We start from the raw sequence: 19,497 nt of genomic DNA, 5'->3' as shown, positions 1-19,497 counted from the left end.
TACCAAGATGCATTTGTGTACTAAAGGGTAAACATGGAAAATACAGACTGTGAATCCTAGATCCTTACCTGTATAGTTACTGTCACTCTGGAGACCATCAGTGCCTAGGCAAATAGTCTTTCCCAAAGTTTATTTCCCCATGCATTTCAGTTTTGAAATTCATCTGCACCTCTCCTTGCCCCCTTTTTGTATGCTCACCTTGTAAGATCTTTCTAGAACTTATCTGCATTGATTTGGCATGTTTAACATTTTAAAGTGTATCAAATAATATCAGAAATCTATCTGCTCCTGGAGGGACATACAGTCAGACTTCTTTACCCAGAGCAATGATCTTTATCTTTTTTTTTCTTTCCAATTTCTAAATTAGTTTCCCTTCTCTGATAAATCCTTGACCACATTTTACAAACTTTTGGAATGGAAATTTATCTAACTAAGGCTGTTAGAAGTTTAAATAAATTATGACCAACTGTTCCTAATTTGGTCAATTTGTTTCTCCCTGAGAGAACGAAAGTGGATCAGACAGTTCTGATTATATCCTAACTTAACTTCCTTTTTTCTGTATATTATGCTAAATGTTCAAGAACTCATACCTGAGTCTTTATAACTTTTTCCATAAAGACTAAGGAAGTGGTTTACTGGGCTTATCTACTGTCTTCTACTAATAGATGAGCATGTTTTTTGCACTTTTACACTGTGTTCCTCTAAGCGTCTCTGGATTCCTTTATTGGTGTCCAAATTTAACGCAGGTGCAGGATTTAAAAACATTTGCTTGTGGTTGGCATTTCCTCAACTGCCATTTCCGCCTTCTTCCTTCATAATAGGAGCCTATCTTTTTCACAAGGTGAACAGTCACCCAGAATAAAGACGGTATGTCCCAGACTCCCTCGCATCTAGATGTGTTTCCATGGCTAAATTCTGGTTAATGGAATGTGAATGGAAATGGGGGCAACTGGTAGGAAGTGTCCTTGGAGAGAGCGAGCACGCCCCTCCCGCCCATCCTCCCTTCTGCAGGAGGGAATGTGGAGGAGCTTCAGTTGCCCTTTTGGACCATGAGGCAGAGGTCATGTGTCGAATGTGGCAAAAGTAATAGGTAGAAGGAACCTGGGTCTCTGATGCTTGTGGAGCCACTGTAGCAGTCCTGGGTTACTTACTTCTGGATTTAATTTATATAAGAGAGAAAACAAAACCCTTCTGTTTAACTTACTTGGGGTTTTCTGCATTCACAACAACTTCTTAATGGATACACTGAGTTTAAATGAACATTTATAAGATTCTTTCATTGTTTTTACTTTACCTAATTTTTAGTCCATACCTGGTTTGCCATGCACTGAAGGATTATCTATGCTTTGTCTTCCTTTTTGGGTGCTTTTAATTATTGTATGTTTCTTGGTTGGGCTATATTCATTCCTCCTTTCCCCTCTGCTCTGCTCTCTCCTTTCCTCCAAACTTCTTCTTTCTCTCTCTCTTACCTTCTTCTCTCTTCTCCTTCTTCCACTTTAATAAATATGCTATTTTACTTTTGAAGACCCTTTTTTAACTTTTATCATTGGTCACAATGAGAATATATATATTTTAAATGACTCATACATTGTGTTTATTAAACCCATTGTGAGGGTTTTCAAATAAATACTCAAAAAATGGCCTCTGTGCTTCTTTTTTTTTTAATATTTTATTTATTTATTTGACAGAGAGAGATCACAAGTAGGCAGAGAGGCAGGCAGAGAGAGAGAGAGGAGGAAGCACGCTCCCTGCTGAGCAGAGAGCCTGATGAGGGACTCGATCCCAGGACCCTGAGATCATGACCTGAGCCGAAGGCAGCAGCTTAACCCACTGAGCCACCCAGGTGCCCGGCCTCTGTGCTTCTTAAAGATATTTACAATTTATTCTTCCTCATATCAGGGAGATCATATGATAGTTGTCTTTCTCTGCTTGACTTATTTCACTAATAAATGAAACAAGATGGGATTGGGAGGGAGACAAACCATAAGTGACTCTTAATCTCACAAAACAAACTGAGGGTTGCTGGGGGGAGGGGGTTTGGGAGAAGGGGGTGGGATTATGGACATTGGGGAGGGTATGTGCTTTGGTGAGTGCTGTGAAGTGTGTAAACCTGGTGATTCACAGACCTGTACCCCTAGGGATAAAAATATATGTTTATAAAAAATAAAAAATTATAAAAAAGTAAAAAAATAAAGATATTTACAATTTATTCTGTTTATTTCCAAGTCCTCGATTCTCTATAGGATCGAACACTCTATAAATGAATGAATGAATATATTGTTTTCCTGTTTCAATTTTCCCAAATGTCGTTGAAATTAATACCATATATTCATTAATTCACATGAGTTTTTGCACTGGGTCTATTTACGACTGGCATTGTGATAACATATTTTATCTTATTCTAGAATTAAAAAATTAGTTGTTCTTAAAATAAAAACCCAAACCAGCTGCTCACTCAGCTCAGAAACCTTATCTTTATGGCAGTCTCAGAAGCATCTCTATGCATGGGTATGGTTCCAGGTCACTCACAGTCCCTATGACGAAAGCTGGCAGACCTCATCAATCCTCTTTGCTCGACACACTCATTACTAAAGATAAAACAGAATACAAACCCAGGTTTACTGTATTGATCATAGAAAATTTCCATCAGCAGGTTCCAGGTAATGCCTCCGTTGACAGAATATTCCAGGAGAACACCTTGGTTACGGTTGTTCGGTGTAATCAGGCATCCGTACATGAAGTAGAATTGGATAAACTCGGCATTAGTGAGGTTCAGATCCACGGTGACTAGCAGTCGACTGCAACCCTAAGGGAGAAAAGCAGAATCCAACAAAAACAGTCATAAAGAATCGTAAGCGCAGGATAAAGGTTTTCTCTGGCTTCCATCATTTTATATTTCTTTTGTAATACAAGTCCCATGGTATTGTAATATTGGTGTTTGCATCATCTCTCCCTTATCCAAGCTCCCAGCCTGGCCTCTAGCACACGGCAGGTACTCAGCAAATATCTGCTAAACTTTGAAATTTCATTATTAGAACTTACAAAGAATGATTATTCTAAGGAGATTCTCTCTTTTTTTTTAATAAGCAAACTGAGAGCTGAAATTAAAGTAACTATTCTGTTTTATTAAATTATTTCCAGTTACTCAGAGGCATTTTTAGATTTTTTTTAAAAGATTTTATTTGCCAGAGATAGAGAGAGAGAGTACACATAAGCAGGCAGAGAGGCAGGCAGAGGCAGCGAGAGAAGCAGGCTCCCTGCTGAGCCAGGAGCCCGATGGGGAACTTGATCCCAGAACCCTGGGATTATGACCTGAGCCGAAGGCAGCGGCTTAACCAACTGAGCCACCCAGGCGTCCCCATTTTTAGATTTTTTTAAAAGGTAATAAATATTAATAAAAGCATGTTGAGATAACTATTTTAACATGAAATTTTAAATTGACTACATCTAAGGATTTCATATAATTTAATTGTTAATTACAGATAATAGTTGTAATGATTTTTATTTAAACTTTCATAGCTGATTTTAGTGTCATCTATATTAATTTATTAGTGTAGATAGCTCAATATTTCTCAGTTGAACACATGCAGAAAACTTGGCCTCTTGGGAGTTCTGCCTACGCTAGGAAGAGTATTGTAAACGTGCTTTCTTAGTGTTAAGGATTATAGAAATCTTGTATTGTTACTGTCAGCTAAAACACTGAAAAATAATACACTTTATTCGACCAAAAGCAAATTCCAAGCTAGGGAATGTTAGGAAAATAAAGACCTGACAATGAATTTGTAATTTTTGAAAAACAAAATTGCTTATGAAGGGTATTTAATCATGATGTTGAAGAAATTATATTTTTAAACACTTTATCTTCAGCAGCAATTAGAAAGACCAAAAAATTTCTCAAAGAAATTTTTTCTTTTTTTTTTTTTAGGTTTTATTTATTTATGAGAAAGAGAGAGAGAGAAGCAGAGGGAAAGTGAGAAGCAGACTCCCCGCTGAGCGCAGAGCTCCACATGGGGCTCAATCCCAGGACCCTGGGATCATGACCTGACTTGAAGGCAGACGCTTAACCGACTGAGCCACCTAGGAGCCCCATCAAAGAAATTTTCTAACATTGCTGTTGACATTTGCAAAATAATTTGCTACAAATAAAAATGTCTAGTCATTACTGACAGTTATTCTTTCTTTGATAATTTATAGAAGGAATTAACTGGGGGTGCCTAGGTGGCTCAGTGGGTTAAGCCTCTGCCTTCGGCTTGGGTAGTGATGTCAGGGTCCTGGGATCGAGCCCCGCATCAGGCTCTCTGCTCAGCGGGGAACCTGCTTCCCCCTCTCTGTCTCTGCCTGCCTCTCTGCCTATTTGTGATCTCTCTTTGTCAAACAAATAAATAAAACCTTTTTTTTTTTTTAAGAAAAAGGAAAAATTAACTGTTGTTAATAGGTTCAGGAAACACTGAAGCCCATTTTCCCAATTCCTGGCTCCTTAAATCCCAAATCTGTTGCAAGCTCAAGAGTTTTCAATTAGAGCATCATCTGGATGGAAGACCCTCGCACACTGTGCAAGCACTCTCTCCGAGGATGAAGTCACTTAAGTCCTTTTTAATGTGTGTTTACATATGCCTTGTGCCGATACTACCTTGCATAATTAAATGGTCTCGACTGAGTTGCAATGGGAAACATGCTGGAAATAATTAGTATTTCCAGATTTGTGTAACGTTTCAAGTTCACATCAGGGTTGTGCGTTTAGCATGTCTAATTCTGCATCTTGATTTGCCAATTAAGCTTTAACAGAGACTCCGCTCTTTCGGGGGAACCTCAGCCAATGCAGAAACGAATGACCAGTAGCCAAATGCTTACCCCACTGAAGTGGAGAGCCATTCCTGAAGCCACGGCGCCACACACGGTACTGAGTTTCCCTCCGTTAACAGTCAACCAGTTCTGGCTGGATGGAGCCCTGTTGAAGTTGTCTTTGAGCTGGGTTGGAAGGGAGATCTCGGGCTCATCACAGTACAGGCCACCCCACTGCTCGTCACAGCTGGGTATGGAGAAAAGAAAGGAAAAGTCAACATTAAACAAAACCTCCACAATTGTGTTCTCAAACTAGTGAAGACAGCTGCTATTCCTAGTCTGGGATGATGAAATCTTACTTATCTTCACAGAGCTTTCCAGAGTTCATCTGCTTTTCTAAACAGTGCTTTAGGTTAGAAATAATCTGTGAATTAACTGCCTTTAGGCATTCCTAAAATAGGAATGGGCTTATAGGGAAAGAAGCAGCTTCAGAGGATTTACTAGAGCCCCGTCTCTATAGGACACAGCTCTAGCAAGCAGATAAGAAATTGTGGCTGCCAAACTGAACCGGTAGGTCCTAATAACTTAGGAAATTGGTCTTTGGAAAGAGGCTTTGGGTCAATTAGGAATCCAAGATGCTATGTTCCAAAAGGCAGTGGGTGCTTTGGGTAGTATCTGCCATCTTTGACCGAAGGACTGACCTTCGTGTTCAGTGTGGGAAGAAATGGGAACGTAGGATGGAGGCTCTGGGGTCTCAGAGGTCATTCCTGATACGGGCTAGAATCATTATCCAAAAGAAAGACCCCCCCAGGCATGTGGAGATTAGCGGAGAAGGGGGTATGAATTCTCTATCAGCATCTTCATTCATACTACCCTAACAAATGCAAAGTCTTTGAAAATAAAGCACAAGGGCCTGTGGTACATAAGACACGTGTGCGCGCACACACACACACACACAAACACACACACTTTATTTAGATCCTTCCAAAGATGCTAAGGCTCGCGAAGTAAAATATTAGGTCTCTCCATTAATGGCAAATTGAGCAAGCATTTAAAAACCTTCTTATACAAACCACAGGGAATACCAATTCAACCACAAGTAATACGTATCTATTACATACATTCAGGCCTAAGTGAGAAAAATACTTACGACATACTATTTTTGGTCAGAATATACTGAACTCCTGAACCTCTTCCAACATCCTTTTCTGGGGTATCATAGGAACACAGAAGGAAATAAAATACAGTTGATGCTAATTCACCTTTTGCCTGACAAAATAGTTATTGTTCAGTTCCTGATCTCTGAGCAAGAAGGAAGATACCATATCTATAAGCTCTACAGTCATCAGATTTCAAGAAAACCATACAACTGGCAGCTTTGGAGTGATTACAGACCCAGGTTCGGAAAAATCTCCCGGCTGGAACAAGAGTCAGGAGCTTCCTACGGAAGGAGGAAAACCCAATGGACTTACACACAGCTTCCTTGGATGCACCTTCCATGGCCACTGCACATATCTATACAGCCGTCCCCGATATAGACGTTATCTATGGCCCATGTCTGCTGCTTGTCAAAAGGGGCTGGTTGATGCCAACGGAAACGAGTGGCTTGGGACCTTTGAAGAACAAGAGAATTATAATGAAGGATGTGGTGGAAAAGAAAATGTGTTCTGGTATATTTGAACAAGTGCACAGATAGCTGCAAGGAAAATGCAGGTACGTCTCTAACTCACGTTCTGAGAAAAGTGTTCGTTATTGTAATTGCCTAGGCAAAACTCTAACCACACCACACCAAACTGAACTGCAATAGCTTGAGAATATATTATCTTCACAGATAATAGTTAAGAATCTTTCACAGCCTTGTAAAAACAGACGAAAACAGAAACCCACATTAATCCTAACCAGTAGCCTCAGGGGAACAGTGAGTCCTGAATTTTGGGTGGGCACCATTGTGGAATGACACCAGGGCGGCTGCTAAGTTTTATTTGCAAATTAGGGAAAGATGTCTGTCCCTGAGCCACCCCAGCCACTCTGCATTTGACTTGGAAAGCTTGACTTCAACTCCTATGTGCTCCTGAAGATCAGACACTTTTGTATAGTGGGCATACTGGCCCACCTCTGATAGCATTCGTGAGGAATGGAAGTCTTAAGAAGACAGTAAGAGACAGTAAGAGTATAAATCAGGGACGCCTGGGTGGCTCAGTGGGTTAAGCCGCTGCCTTCAGCTCAGGTCATGATTCCAGGGTCCTGGGATTGAGTCCCACATGGGGCTCTCTGCTCAGCAGGGGGCCTGCTTCCCTTCCTCTCTCTGCCTGCCTCTCTGCCTACTTGTGATTTCCCTCTGTCAAATAAATAAATAAAATCTTAAAAAAAAAAAGAGTATAAATCAGAGGGATCCACGAAACTGTAGATAACTGGATGGAGAAAAAATAGAGAGGGTAATGTGGCCAGACTTATTTTATATTAATTCATATCTTCTGCCCATTTTTTGATACGATTGTCTGTTTTGTGTGTGTTGAGTTTGAGGAGTTCATTAATTCAAATGTAATATAAATAAAATCAAAACAGAGATTCTCCCATTCCAAAAGCAGAAAGGTATTTGCTCATTTGCACAGGTTTGGGAAGTGTCTTATTCAGAAACACAAATAAACTTACGTTCTCAGAGACACTAGATGGCAGTAAGTACAAACAGTGCTCAAGGCTCAAAGGATGGTGAACATTCAGAAGCCCGTAGACAAAATAATTAGAAAAAGCAAAGTTTTATTTTATGGATTCATTTTTGAAGATTTTATTTTTTAAATGATCTCCACATCTAACATGGGGCTAGAACTCATGACCCTGATATCAAGTCTTATACTCCACTGACTGAGCCAGTCGGTCACCCCTGTTTCATGGATTATGAGACTGTTAATCACTTGACTGAGAGATATTTGTTTTGAGCAGGACAAAGACCAAACAACAGCAAGGGTTGTGTATTTTCTAATTAAAAACATATGCATTAAGTTTAGAAACTAGAAAAGAAACAGACCAGAACTAAGATCTCCATTCTGAAAATAAATAGTTCTTTTTTGATATTTGCTTACTGAGCATCTATGCACTGACTTTTCCATAATACTTCTTGTTCTTCAGCTCCCATAGACTACCTAACATCCTCCCCTCACTTCCTGTGGCATTTAACTTCAACCCCAAACTCCTCCTGGGCCCCATCCTGCATCACTCCATCCCGGCTACTCAGTCTGGAGCACTGCTCCTTCTCCCATTCCCAGAGCTCACAACACTCTTTCCCATCTTCTGCCTACATTTCCTTCCTCTCTCTGCCTGGTTACCCCTTCTGTGTCCCTCAGATCTCAGAGGCAGTCTTAGGTCCTCAGAGAAATTTTCTTTTGGGTCCCTTTAAAAATCACATTTAGGGGCGCCTGAGTGGCTCAGTGGGTTAAGCCGCTGCCTTCGGCTCAGGTCATGATCTCAGGGTCCTGGGATCGAGTCCCACATCGGACTCTCTGCTCAGCGGGGAGCCTGCTTCCTCCTCTCTCTCTGTCTGCCTCTCTGCCTGCTTGTGGTCTCTCTCTGTCAAATAAATAAATAAAATCTTTAAAAAAAATAAAATAAAAATCACATTTATTCCAGAGCAAACTGTTCTTTTCCTTTTATAGTATTTATCACAATTATAGTTATATATTTATTTGCAAAAGTATTTCTTAAATGTCTACCTCCTCCTCGGAAGAGCAAGTTACAAGGGAACAGTGTTAATCCCCTTTTCTCAACATTATACCCTCTCTGCACAGTGCCTAGCACTTAGTAGGTGCTCTATAGGTGCAAGCAGTTAAGGGGCACCTGGGTGGTTCTGTCAGTTGGGCATCTGACTCTTGGTTTTGGTTCAGGTCATGACCTTGGGATTGTGAAATCCAGTTCCATGTTAGGGCTCTATGCTCAGTGCAGAGTCTGTTTGAAATTCTTTTATCCTCTTTCTCTCTCCCCCTGTACTCCTACCATTGCTAGAATGCATGCACTTTCTCTCTCAAATAAATAATTAAAATCTTAAAAAAAAAAAAAAAGTTGCAGGGAGTTGGTATCAAGGGGCCACCATTCTCACAATTAGCAGTTGAAGAGGCTCCTCTGGGACTGTGCTGTGCTAGTCAGTTAATTTTTTTTTTTTTTTAAGATTTATTTATTTTAGAGGGAGAACATGCAGGGCTGAGCAGAGTGGGTAGTGGGGAAAGGGGAGGACCAGAGAGGGAGGGAGAGGGACAAGCAGACTCTGTTGGCTGAAGCTGACCCAGGGCTCGATCTCATGAGCCTGAGACCATGACCTGAGTCAAAATCAAGAGTCAGACACTTAACCAACTGAGCCACCCAGGCACTCCTGTTCAGTTACTTCTTAATGATGAAATTCATTAATAGTTATACCTGTTTACATGCAGCAACATTTTATAAATAACATAGTAGAATATCATATCTCCATAGCACATGGCTACTTGGATTCTAATAACAAGTCAACACTTATATTCCTTTTCTTTCAGACTATAAATTTCTGAAGGGCAGGAAACATCTCTATCCCTTCAGGGAATACTGTTCTGTATCTCCAGTTCTTATAAAGGGTAGTCAGGTAATCTTCATTCCCCTAATGTTTTAGGATACTCCATCAAAGCCTTCATTACTTTTTATTCCAAGTGTTTATTTTTGTATAGTTTCCTATCTTGGATTATTTTTCTTGTTTATTATTTTATTGTTGGTGACACCTATAGATGGGACTTCATAAATATTTTTTGAAAGAATAGTAAGTTGACAGCAATAAATATGGCCTGGAATAATCAAATAAGAGATGTCTTCAGGGTGGGTGGGCAGGGACCGGGGGTCAGTGCTGGAAGGGGCAGTGATTTGATGGCTGTCAAAGCAGGAGAAGAACTCCCAGGAAGTTGAGAGATGGCGTGAGGTGCTTAGTAGGGGGCAGTTTTCTGAATGTTGGTTGTGTTGAATCACAGTCTGGGCAGCCACTTAACAGAGAGATTGTAGAGAAGATTTAAGAGCTAGACACATTGTTGGGGTTGATAGCTTTTATGGGGACTTCCAACCATGACATGTTCAGTTTGTACAACTCTGTGGCATTCCACAGAAAAGAAAACAGTGGGAGACCATGTGTAGAAAATACTAAAACCAGAGTTGGCCACTAAGAGTACAGATATTTAGGGACGCTAATCTGTAGTCTGGCACTAGTCAGTCCTGTGTCCGCGGTGAATAATTTAACATAAGTAATGAGGGGTTTAACTTAGAGGACTTCTAGGGCCCTGTCTCAAATGTGATTTTATATTCTTAGGAACACTGCACTTAGTAATTGTGTACCCATAAAACAGGGGTAAAAATACTATCCAATATTATTTTATAGGAAAGGGAGACACTTTCACTAAGGGGATGAGTTGGAATATAAGTTGAAAAATGAAGGTCTGGAAGTTGAATTTCTAGGACTTCTTAGTCCCAACCTTGTCACAACTTCACTATATAAAGGGGCCAAATCATTTATGTTTATGTGCTGACACTTCCCCATCTGTAAAACTAAGAAAATGCTACTTCCCACCTCACAAGGGTGTTGTGAAAATTAATTAGCTTGTGTTTACCAAGACCTGTGAGTGTCTTGGTGAAGTCCCTTGGCAGGTGTCATCATTTATCCTGAAGCTTCCTTATAATGACAGCCACCACCAACTGCTGCTTCTTGGAGTTTGGGGAAAGTGGCCCCAGAGCATATTTCTCCTTTTCCATATCCTTGAAATGTCTCCCTTTGCTTCTTTTCTGAATTTATATCATTTCCTCTCCATCAACTGCACATACTAAGTGCTCCATAAGTGTTGTTTAATAATTGAACATCCATTGCTATGAAGTTAAAAAATGTTACCCTCGCTAGTACGGCTTCCATCTCTGCTCTCCCAGGGAATTTTTCCCCACATTGCCTTCACACCTTTTAATAGGTTTCTAAACACATTTCTGAGTCTTTGTATCTGCTCTTTTTTCCAGGACTACTCTTTCTACCTATAAAGTCCTCTTGTCATCCTCATCATCAGGAAAAAAAGCCTTGTGATAGGAACCATACAGAATTAAAAAAAAAACCTTTTCACTCTTCCTTGATGCTTCCTTTATGCTCAGAAATACATAAAATATTTAGGACTAGTAAATATATCCACTCCTCTTACTCTCAACGAAAAAGTTGAAGCTCAGCGCCCTGTCATAGGGCTGTAAGTCTCACTCACGAACCGGAGAGAAGGCAAGAATCTCTTAGTTTGTTACTACAATGTATTCTCAATGAGTAAACTCAAAACCAACTCAAACTGTACAAAATCATCCTATCCCTACCATGACCTCTAAATATGAGCAGCTGTTCAGCTACGGAAGGCCGTGTATATTGTTGCTGTGTGTACACCCAAGTCTGTCTGTTCTTTCAGCAAGTTAATGTCCTAGCTGAAGCCCTTGGCCCTCTGTATTTAGTTAGAGGCTCTACAATGTCCCAAGGAAGCCAAGGTCCTGCCTCTATTATTTCCCTTGGCAGCCAAGGTCCTGCCTTTATCCTGGAAAACAATTTCCTCCACGAGCCTATTTTTCTGTGTTAGGCAAAAGTGGGAATACTCCAAAGGAGTTCTATAAATGGCTGATAAGTGTGTGTTCAACATCATTAGTCATTAGAGAAATGCAAATCAAAACCAAAATTAGATACAACTTCCTACCCACTAGGTGGCTGTAATAAAAAAAGACAGCAGTAACAAGTGTTGGTAAGGATGCAGAGCCTTCATATACTGCCAGTGGGAATGCAAACTGGCGTGGCTGCTGGGGAGAACATGTTTTTGTTTCTCAACATGTTGGACATGGAGTCACCATATGACCCAGCGATCCCAACTGGTAGGCGTACATGGGGGAGGAAGTAGAGATCAGCGCATCTGAACAGAGTGGACCCATGGGTGACACCCATGACATCCAGATAAGAGCTAGAGAAAAAGGAGGCTCCAGAGAGGAGGCTTGAAATTTGGCACCAGGAATGTGAATGAATTACTTATGGCGAGGGGCTTTTATTAAAGGGATGGGTAGTCTGCCAGGGGATCCCTCCTCTGGAGGAGATCCTCATGAAGAAGACACTGAACTATGAACAAAAGAAGGAGGTTGAATTTTGGGGTGGAAATGAGAGGATGACTCTTAGAAACTTCTCTGTACAACTGACTCATTTCACAGGTGGAAGGACTGCCACTCAAGGAGGGGGGCCGCGATAGCTTCTTAGTTGAGAACTGGCTCTAGAACTGTTATCTCCTGCTGGAGCTGATGTGTTACTGAGAACCCGAGTTGTCTTGAATAGCAGGTAAAGGATGGAAGACCACTGATTTGGCAGCAAGCTGGGAGTTCTTAATTTAGGCATTCCAGACCTTTTGGTAGAAAATTCCTTCGGTGATTATAATTAACACTAGGAATTTGTAGGACACTAAATGACTGTGACATTTTGAGATTTTTAGGTAACATTAATCTACCCACGAAAGAATATTTACTTATTTACTGTCACCTAGTCTTCCCTACTTCTAAATTTCTTACAAAACGCTGGGGTCTGAATACTGGAATGAGAGGAGAAAGTGTCTGGACCACAGGTTATGACCCCAAACAAATGTGATAAAGGTAAGGTGTCCTTTTAAAGTGACCTAGATCCTACAAGATACCTCCCTGGAACTCTGGTGGAAAGCACATAACAGAGTTAGCAACGGAAGAATTTAAACAGGCCACCCCACGTGGCCTGCCTTCCTTCCTGGTTCAGCCACCGACTATATGTCTATGGGGAAAGTAACATAACTTCTCTGTGTCTTAGTCCTCATCTGAAAAGGTTAACATTGAGACCTCAAAGTTAAAGAGAACTTGAGACACATATCAACCAATTATATTGATTTATATCCTAACTTGAAAAAAATGATAAAATGTTTTATGAGACAAACAGGGACATGTGAATACTGAAGACTAAGTAAATATTGAGTAAGAAAATATTGAATAAGAAACTCATTTATTTTTAGGTGGGATATTGATATCATAATTATATTTTTTAAAGTCCTCTTTTAGAGCTGCATACTAAAATATCTGCAGTTGAAATGATCTGATTGGGGACTGCTTCAAAATAGGGGTTCCAGGGCGCCTGGGTGGCTCAGTGGGTAAAGCCTCTGCCTTCAGCTCAGGTCATGATCTCAGGGTCCTGAGATCGAGTCAGTCCCGCATTGGGCTCTCTGCTCAGTGGAGAGCCTGCTTCCCCCGCTCTCTCTGCCTGCCTCTCTGCCTACTTGTGATTTCTCTCTGTGTGTCAAATAAATAAATAAAATCTTTAAAAAAAAATAGGGGTTCCAGAGAGAGTGGTGCTATTGAAGAGACAAGACTGGTCATAAATTAATAACAGTTGAAGCTGGGTGATGATTATATTGAAATATAGTTTGTTATTTTCTAAAATTTTGTAATCTTAAATAGATAAATGTGAGCCAAAAATCTGTGGTCCCTTGAAATGCGAGAGTACAATTTTGATTTGATTACAAAGAAAGGAAAACAGTTATCCTCATTTTAGTAAAATAAGGAATTATTATTTTTGCTGATAATTATAATTAGTAATGATAATTTTAAAAACTACAGTGTTCTGAGTAGGCCTACTGAGAGCATCAAATACACTGGACTCTCCTTCAAATAAAAGGAATTTCCTATAATTTTTAAAATGCCTTCTCAATGAAGAATGACTTATATTTAATTATTAAAGCAATCTTAAGAATCCATACATAGCAATATGTACAAAGCACAGCCAAACCTCAAATTTTCCTAACAAAACTTTGGCAACAAGGTTGACAACTGAGAAAAGCTTAGCTGGAATGCAGAATTTCTATACGCAGTTTTATTCTCCATTGTAGTGGAAATGGAAATAGGTTTTATTTATCTTCACATAATGTGAAAGTATTAATATATTCAGTATGTGAAAGTCCATAGTACCATGGTTTATACCAGACAAAATTATTTTATGTTGTCCTGAAAGACCAACACGAATTTGGTAAAGTAATAGCAATGGTATTCAAAGTATCAAAATGATGCATGAGAAAATGGATATGGAAGAGAAGTCCATGGCTTCCTTGATTTGACTGAAAATTTTTAACAAGATGTTCAGTAATATGAATGCTTTCAAAAAGTCTTTTAAAAGATAACTGGGAGGGGCACCTGGGTGGCTCAGTGGGTTAAGCCGCTGCCTTCGGCTCAGGTCATGATCTCAGGGTCCTGGGATCGAGCCCCATATCGGGCTCTCTGCTCAGCAGGGAGCCTGCTTCCTCCTCTCTCTCTCTCTGCCTGCCTCTCTGCCTACTTGTGATCTCTCTCTCTGTCAAATAAAAAAAAAAAAAAAAAAAAAGATAACTGGGAAATTGGAAGTGACAATGGAGATAAATAGTACTGAGGCAAGTTTTAAGAATCTCTCCTTTAAAAAATGAACTTGTAATTCCTTGGAATATCTCTTCATGACAAACCCTATAAATACTATATGTAGTCATTTAGTTTTCTTAGCATAAGATCCTTTCTTTGCCTATAGTTGGGATTATCATGGAAGAATATCCTCCCTCCCTAAATCTGTTTACCTAAAAAGAGGACAACCCAATCCTATTCCATTATCCCAAACCTTCCACAGTCTTTTTGCTGTTTCTGGTGCTTATCACTTCTGTAAACTGCAAACGTTAGGCAGTGTCCATGCTGTGGCTAAAACCACCTGGCTTCCAAAGCGTTACAGTTAATCTTTAAAGACAATGGTATCAGCCAGGTCATTAGGGCCAGTAGGAGGGAATGGATCATCTTCAAACTGTGACTTAAAATAGCCAAGTCACACCTGAGCCTTCCAGTGGCAGCACCTCCCTCCCCGCCACCTTTCTCAGTGGATTTGAATTACCTGCCCTTCCAATGACCCACCCTGGTTCTCAGATGACATTTCAAGAACCCATGCTACTTGAGCCACCCGTTAATTTTAGATCTGGGATTAGTGAGTAGGAGGAGGCACATTCAGATTACGGGCTGTGAAATTGATTTTAGCATCTCTGCATTTTTTTTCAGCGTCTCTCAAGATACCCCGCCTTCTTCCCTCCTATTTCTTCCAGGACCATATCTCCTAGGTAAGCAATAAAAATGTAGGACTAATATAGTGGGTAAGCCCATGGGCTCTGGGACCAGACAAGCTGTATTTATTTTCAGTATCTTTTGAAGGTCAGTGACTATCTCCTTGCTGAAAAATCTAGCAAATTTACTGTGAAACTTTTTTCTTCTTTAGTCCCAGAAGCATACGTCACAGGTGGTGACTTATTCCTCCGTGATACTCTATTCTCACTTGCTTACGGATGCCATGGTCTTGTGATTCTTCCTCTACCTCCCTAACTGTATCCTCACGGTCTCTTTAATAACCATTTCCACTCCTTCTGCCATTAAATTTACAGGTCTTTTCTTTTCTTTTTAAATGCTCTCCTGTGGAGGGCTGACAGTTTTATGGCACTGCCTATCACCTCTGTGCTTCTGCCTCCAAAGCTGATCACCTTTCCCTGGGCTCCGACCTTCCCATCTCTGTCAGATGGATGCCTTCATTTGTATTTCCAGCCATCGCATTGAATTCAGCTTCATTTGGTTAAGTTTGTCACACTGTCCCTCCTGGAGTCAACTGTAGCTTTCTCCCCGCTCTCTCCGGCTTCAAACTCCAGAGTCATCTCTTGATGTGTAAGGTGGAGAAGCAGCTAGTGAGTTTTGTCAGTTCTTTCCTTGAAATGTCCTGTAATATCCATCTCATCCCCTTCTTGTTAGCTGTAGCCCAGACCCTTGTTGCTTCACATAAGTCATGATCACAACACCTCTGCCACCTTCTCTTAAGTAAGAGAATTGTTTTCCTTGGAAGAACATTCTCCATTTCAAAACCCACCACAGTTCATTTTTCCATCAAGTCTAAACTCCTCTGCTTTGCTTCAGTGCTTGTAAGTTCAGCCAGCTCCACGAACAAACAACTTTCCACAGCTTCCAGGTATGAGCCCTCTGCCTTCATCAGCAACTCCTGGGTGCTTGCCAGGCCCTTATGTTCTGTTCACATTGTTTCCCTAGTTTAGAATGTTCTTCTCCTTACCCACCTAATAATTCCTAGCCATCCTTTGAGGAGAGCGCCCATCTTTTCCACAACCCCCCCTCTAAGTCTGCATTCAACACTGTCGCCCATCTCTTAGTATCTATGGCATCCCTAGCCCATTCCTCATTGAAGCTCTCAATTACATACGGCACATTTTATTTTTAAGTTGTTAATTTTTCCCCAATCAGATGGTAACCTGCTTCAGGGCAGGAACTTAAGACAGTGTCTGACCATTACCATTGGCTTCTCTTGTTAAGCGAGTTTAGGAAGCTTCTTAATCTGACTGAAGATAAAGCCTGATAATCCCGAGTGTGATCATGTAGTCAATGTATAAATATAATGATGATCTATGTAATATAAATGTTCACAATGTCCCAAGCTCGTCCTTGCACATTTATTCGAGTTTTTATATGGCAAAAAGTCTCTTCACTTTTCATATGAGGACCCTACAGCTTTGGGACATGGAATGACTTGTTTAAAAGCTCACAGGGCTGAAAAGCCAGAGTCTCCACTAAACCACAATGATCTCCATTCATTTTTTAAAAATTTCCAGTAAGATCTAACTGAACCAGTATATATGGGAATGATAGAGATGAGGATTCTAGCCCTCTCAGTTTATTTAGGTAGAAACGTCTAGGGCAGAGTGTGATGTGACTTGTGATCAATCTCAGTGCTCCCTGCCCAGTGAAATGCACGAGCATCCATTCAGTTCAACTCAGAAACCAGAGTCATCTTCAACATTGGCCCTGGCCTCATCTTCTTATGTCCACTTCACCATGAAACTCAATTTTGCTTCTATTTCTCTTGAATTTCTCTACTTCCCTTCATGTCTCTAGCACCTTAGTCCAAGCTACCAGCGCTCACTGCCTCTTCAAGAGTCTCCTTCCAGGAACTCTTATCATCCCCAATTTGTCTTCCAATTAGAATAAGCTTTTCTGGTGCAAATCTGAGCAGCAACAGTGTCCCTCTATTCCCAAGCACTTTAGTAGGTTTTTAAGCACCTATATGACATATTCCCAAATTGTTTAAAAAATTTTTTTCAAGATTTTATTTATTTGAGAGAGAGCACAGAGGGAGAGGAAGAGAGCACAGAGAGAGAGAGAGAGAGAGAGAGAGAAGCAGATGCCTCATTGAGCAGAGAGAACAGAATAGGCAGAGAGCATGATGATGTGGGGCTCGATCCCAGGACCCTGGGATCATGACCTGAGCTGAAGGCAGACACTTAACTGACTGAGCCACCCAGGCATCCCTGACATACCCCCAAATCTTCAGTATGACGTGCAATACTCTTCATGGTCTGACTCCATCTCACTCCACTTTCTCTCTAGGTCAGATCCATTCTTTCAGTATCTCAGATATGTCTGCTACCTCCTACCATAGGCTGTCTTCCTTGTCTGGAACACTGCTCTAACTTCAATTATGCTTTCCTCCAAAGGGTGTCCCTTGACTTTGCTGATTAAGACAAATCTCCCTAGGACACATAATCTCTCAGCATCATGCAACTGTCCCACATCACCTACTGCAGTTGAATTTTTTATTTACTTCTGCGATTACTGGTGATTTCTCTCCCACTGCATGTAAAGTTTGTTGAGGCAGGGATAAGTTCAGCCCCTCGTACAGACCTAGCATATAAATGTTTCAAAAATATTCATTTAATAGATGACTAAATGAAGGAAGAATCTCCATTGTTGACTACTGGCCATTTTAGACTGGGTAGGGGTTTGATGTCAGTTTGTGGATACCAACAAACATCTACAACTACATTATGCACGGTGCAAGAGTCTCAGTTGACTCTTATTACTGCTCTGACAACAATACGGGGATCCTAGTCTTGTCTTTCTACCATAACTGAGTGAGCGGACAGACCTACCATCGGCACATTGTCATGGTCACTCCTCACCCCTACTTAACACAAAGTTTCAAGTCTTCAGCCTCATTTTTGTTTACAGCAAAGAGCTACAAACTGAAATTCTCAATTCTGTCCTAGTGACCATGCAAGCACAGATGTCTCAATACTTTGCAGATGTTGAGGCTGTAAGTTCAGCTCAAAACACAGAAATGCCATATTGAAAAAGTAATAGGATACTAAGAGCACGTATAGTTGAGATACACTAACTTGTGTTTGAGACAAAGTGCTCCGAGCCTCGCACATTGTTCCAATGATCTTTGGCATATGGCAGAGCACAGTAAGAGGTGGGTCTGGCTTGGGCTCTATGCATGTGCATTTCTTTCAGAATCACCCAGAGGGCCTACTTTAAGGCAGTAAGGCCATTGTACAAAAAGGGCTTTGAGGGTAGCATGATAAGCAAACTGCATATTTTCAATATGATAACAAGAAGAAATGGATGCTCACCAGATTTTTTAAATGTCACTCAAAAGGGTCAAAATTCTTATGGGTATGTGCAAAAGACAATTAAAATACAGATTTAAAGATGAGGAATAATTACCTTTCTTGAGTAGAAGACTCAAGGGTATAATGACTAGCTGGAATAAATCTTAGAATGTCATTTATTTGCAAAATGCTACCAAGTAGCTGGGTAATAATTCACAGAATTCATAAAGCCTTAGAAGACTACTGCCTTAATAGAGTTTTTTTTCTATTTTACTTATTAAGATCGCCTTAATAATTCATGCACGGCAATACCTTTAATGAGCAACAAAATCTCACGTATCTCATTTAAACTTGGCAACTCTACTGACAGCTAATATAGTCTTGTACCTCTGAGCCAGCAATTGTAGGAGCCCTTGGCTGTTAGTAACCACAACCAGTCCATTTATGATAATCCCAAGAAAAGTTATGTCCTAGATGAATAGTTGAATTTTATGGTCATTTGCTAGGAAGATTTATTCATTTTTCATTTGTGGGGAGCCCAAACTGTACCTTCTATTCCACAGAAGCTTTGCTTCTCTCTTAATGGCAACAAATGATTACCATTTTGCATTTTTTTTTTTTTTGGAGGTAATGGGAATTACTATCAAGATTTTAAAGCTTCCCTATGATTAGTACCTACTTAGTGAAAAGGGAGTGTCATTAGCCCTATCCCTTAGGCAAGGTGAAGTCTCTGTTTTACCCAAATAAAGCATTTACCAGGCACTTTTATGAAGACACCGTCATTTCTTAGAGGCACCATGCATGATGTAGTCATTGTTTTCCATAGAAAAAGAATGCTCCAGGCAATAATTCTCAAGATACTCTTAAAAATACAATTTCAAAAGCAGACAATAATTCTAATATACATTTATTTGCTCTATTTGATTTGACACTACTCACTATTATCTCTACAGTAGTCAGACTGAACAGAAAGTAGACTCCATTTAAATCTATTCTGTATTTAATGTGACTCCTTTAAATTTAAGTGAATCAAGCTGGCAATTCTCACTGATTCAGCCACTATTTTCTTGGATATGCCATTTTTTCAAAATATGTTAAGTAAAAGTCAGTATAGACCTGGCTTTTGGGAAATCACAGAACCATGTCACCACATGGTTTTTTTATTTTTATTTTTTTTTAAGAAAATAAACTTCGCTTTTTTATTTTTATTTTTTTTTAAGAAAATAAACTTTAAAATTATTTACTTATTTAAGTAATCTCTACA

The 19,497-nt window shown here is 40.1% G+C and overlaps 1 protein-coding gene across 1 annotated transcript in view; it reads right to left on the bottom strand.

Annotated features, from left to right (window-relative positions):
- Nucleotides 1-19,497, bottom strand: part of LOC309858143 (reelin) — a gene marked incomplete at both ends in the record, with an annotated part of 85,849 nt that overhangs the window by 14,913 nt on the left and 51,439 nt on the right. Inside the window, 3 exons of the mRNA XM_082750830.1 lie at nt 2,613-2,806; nt 4,852-5,029; nt 6,255-6,395. Coding sequence (XP_082606956.1) covers nt 2,613-2,806; nt 4,852-5,029; nt 6,255-6,395 — 513 coding nt within the window. The remainder of the gene's footprint in view (nt 1-2,612; nt 2,807-4,851; nt 5,030-6,254; nt 6,396-19,497) is intronic.

The sequence above is a fragment of the Mustela nivalis genome (genome assembly GCF_964662115.1).
Source record: "Mustela nivalis genome assembly, contig: HAP1_SCAFFOLD_1917, whole genome shotgun sequence".
In the NCBI taxonomy this organism is placed as follows: domain Eukaryota; kingdom Metazoa; phylum Chordata; class Mammalia; order Carnivora; family Mustelidae; genus Mustela; species Mustela nivalis.
Note: the sequence above shows the minus strand (reverse complement) of the source record. Positions and strands in the feature narration are given on the sequence as shown.